At 31.8% G+C, this 3,058-nt stretch overlaps 1 protein-coding gene across 1 annotated transcript; it reads right to left on the bottom strand.

The window, feature by feature from the left end:
- Positions 1–60: 60 nt before the first annotated feature.
- LOC111409630 (UTP--glucose-1-phosphate uridylyltransferase-like) lies at positions 61–2,808 on the bottom strand. The gene is made up of 6 exons (XM_023039656.1): positions 2,638–2,808; positions 2,507–2,554; positions 1,358–1,449; positions 1,111–1,201; positions 272–332; positions 61–192 (listed from the first exon to the last, which is right to left on the bottom strand). The coding sequence occupies exons 1-6, from the start codon at positions 2,718–2,720 to the stop codon at positions 61–63; spliced, it is 507 nt and encodes a 168-aa protein (XP_022895424.1). The 5' UTR covers positions 2,721–2,808.
- Between the last annotated feature and the right edge of the window lie 250 nt (positions 2,809–3,058).

The raw sequence follows: 3,058 nt of genomic DNA, 5'->3' as shown, positions 1-3,058 counted from the left end.
ATAAAAAAAAAAAAAAAAAAAAAAAAAAAAAAAAACCAACAGGTCAGCATTTGACCTAAATTAAATGTGGAAAATCATTTTCAATAGGATATAACTGATGCAGATATATTTCACCTTCAATGTATCATCATGGGTGTTGAAAGAGTTCATTAAAAGCAGGGGAACACTGCACCCATACTTCTTGTTAAGTGTCTACAGACAACTAGAATTGTTAGTCACTGGCAACGATGATAGAAGAGTGATAGAAGAATGTATTTGATTGGCGTAATACCTCAATTTGGATCACAATTAAGTCCAGAAATGTCAAACCATTACGAACTTCAATGACAGACCTACATAACAGAAATATGAATTTTACCCATACAGGTGTGAAGAAGAATACAACAATGAGAACATAATTTTCAGTATTACTCATTATATGCAGTTTTCTTAGGATAAAAAAGGATGCTTAAAGAGAGAAAAGCAAGCCATGTCACAAGCAATAAGTTTCCTCAACTTTGAATAAAGTTAACATATTCAGCTAGCTAGAGAAAGCTAGCAATATTCCACTATTAAGCAACTATTTACACGAAGTCCACAAAAATTGAACCTTGTTCTTCAGACTTCATTGATATATGGGATTGCAATTTTCTATGGATGAGGTTATAAAATCACAATAATTCAAAAATATTCTTTGAGAAGTGAATGTACGATATAACTTTAACCTTCTTTTGTGATCAGACTTGAGAACACTAGGGCAATGGAGCACACAAGTAGTTCAGATGTTTACTGAATTCCATAAGCATATATTTTAAGTGACCAGTCTAAGATTATTCTAATATTTACCACCTATATCCACTTGCGCCGCAAATATCAACAAAAACAAAACACATAAATACAAGAGAACAAATATTTTATTTATTTACTCATACCACCACTAATACTATCTTTAGTTTGCAAAATCAAAAGATGACACCTGGAAATCACACAGATATTCCAACAGATAACAATTAGTTAATTAAATTCATCTACATAAAACTAAAAACCAATACATGCATTTCTTATATCTCTAAGCTGGAAAATTATGGTAGATAATTTTTTGAAAAATTTAAAAACCAGTATAATGCTTACTTTGGACCAGTGCATCCCATTGTTGTCCCTAAGCCTCCATTAAGCTTTAACACCACAAGTTTGCTCAACAGATTTTTAGTCTCTGCATGATCTGCGTTAACCAAGATAGTTAATTTTATTCACAAGCCTTTTTAATCCAAATTAATCTCTAAACAAAGAAAAATTATTTGCACTCAGGTTTATATACTTTAGATAATTTAACTTCAAAATGGAAGGGAGATAAGCATATCTAATAGATGAATATCACCTTCAGGAACAGGAGCTAAGGTATCATATGGCACGACCACCTCATCAGTTGGTGTCTGGATCTTACTCCATTCAACGTGTTGAGCTTCACCACTTTGATTTCCAAAAAAAATTGTCATGAAACATATCACAATCCAACTTCAAAAAAACTGGATAACAGGAGTGAAGAACAATGGTAAACTTTTTAAATACGTAAAATTATCCAAAATTCAGAAATAGTGACATCAGATTCTTAGATGGGCAGGGTCCATGGGCAACTCCAACCCATACACAATTCCACCATTTTTCACCAAAAACACCACTCCAACCCAACACTATTCACTTGCACCATTTTGCATCAAATGTGAGAAAAGTTCATGTTGCCCTTTTTTTCATGTATGACCAAGTTGATATAAATGGTATTTGTGTCATTTTACATCATACATAAATTTTAATTCATAATTAAATAGTTAATTATTATTATTATTATTATTATTGATGATCATCATCATTTGTAATAAACTTTAATCGCATAATTAAGAATAATAGATGAACAAACTAAAATAAAAGTACTCAAAACGAAATGCATTAATTTAACATTTGTGAGATGAATATATGAATTACGATAATTAAATTATAACACTAGGTCGACTCCTCCGTACCATAATTTTGAGATTCGAAATGTACTACGTTATTTTCAACAACATGATTTCATATTTTCTTAGTTGTGATATTTTTAATAATTGCACTACATTTTTAAAATATATTAAATAATTTCATATTTTCGTAAACAAAATGTAATTATGTATGCAGTAATTTATGTAGTAGTAAATCGAACAAATAAATAAATTTTCAGCTATATAAATTGTTAAAAATAATAGAAATGAAGAAAATGACTAAACACTATTCATTTGGAGCAACTTTTGGTCTAATGGGTTGGAAAATGATTTTTAGTTTGGTGCAAGATTTGGTGCAAAATGGTGCTGGGTTGGAGATAGTCTTATATCCATTTCCTTCATTTTCAAGATACCAAAAAAATCAATGAGTACTGATCCAAGATTTGGATCAAGAGACACAAAAACACAGAACTAAAGTTTCATAAAACAAAAGGTAATGATCACCCCTAATCTGTAACCACTAACCATAGACGTCCAATAGATTTTCACCATACCTGAGATAGCGAGTAACGAGGTTGAGGAATCCAGCCTTCTCATTTTCACTGAAAATGAAACAAAAATCTTCAATCTACTGATCCAGATCTACAATAGTTAAATAAATAAAACTCATCAAATAATTAAAAACCTGATTTGATTGAGACCGGAAACAGAAGATTGTAGCTTGGAGATCTTCTCATTATCAGCTGCACTTAAAGTAGCAGTAGCCATTTCTCAGTCTGATCACTTTTTTTAATTAATCTGAGATTCTGAATTAAAGGTTTTGCGGAAGTGTGTAGCGAGGAGAAGAGAATACTGTGTGCGGTGTTTATATATTGGAAAAGGTGGGGAAAGGGTAGTGTTGTAAATATGAAGCGTTTTCGAACACGTGACACGTGGCGGTGATAACGGGATTTTATGGAAATTTTTGGCATCCACAAAATGGTCGGTTGATGAGAGAATCTACAGGCGAATATGACTCTCCGGGTTGGGATTTGTTGGAGGAATTTTGTGAATAGTGACGTCAAAATAAGTATAATGATGGTTTGTAAGTAGGGACAAAGTCGAGG

Source organism: Olea europaea, chromosome 14, assembly GCF_002742605.1.
Source record: "Olea europaea var. sylvestris chromosome 14, O_europaea_v1, whole genome shotgun sequence".
In the NCBI taxonomy this organism is placed as follows: Eukaryota; Viridiplantae; Streptophyta; class Magnoliopsida; order Lamiales; family Oleaceae; genus Olea; species Olea europaea.
The sequence above is the reverse complement of the archived record's forward strand: the minus strand, read 5'-3'. Positions and strand labels throughout refer to the sequence as shown.

Bases quoted from the DNA above. Each gene is read 5' to 3' on its own strand.
- LOC111409630 (XM_023039656.1), bottom strand. From the start codon at position 2,720: ATGGCTACTGCTACTTTAAGTGCAGCTGATAATGAGAAGATCTCCAAG. The intron at 1,202-1,357 runs GTGATATTCATC...TGGTTAACGCAG, and splicing joins CTTAGCTCCTGTTCCTGAAG to ATCATGCAGAGACTAAAAAT. The intron at 333-1,110 runs GTAAGCATTATA...TCTGTTATGTAG, and splicing joins ATGGGATGCACTGGTCCAAA to GTCTGTCATTGAAGTTCGTA.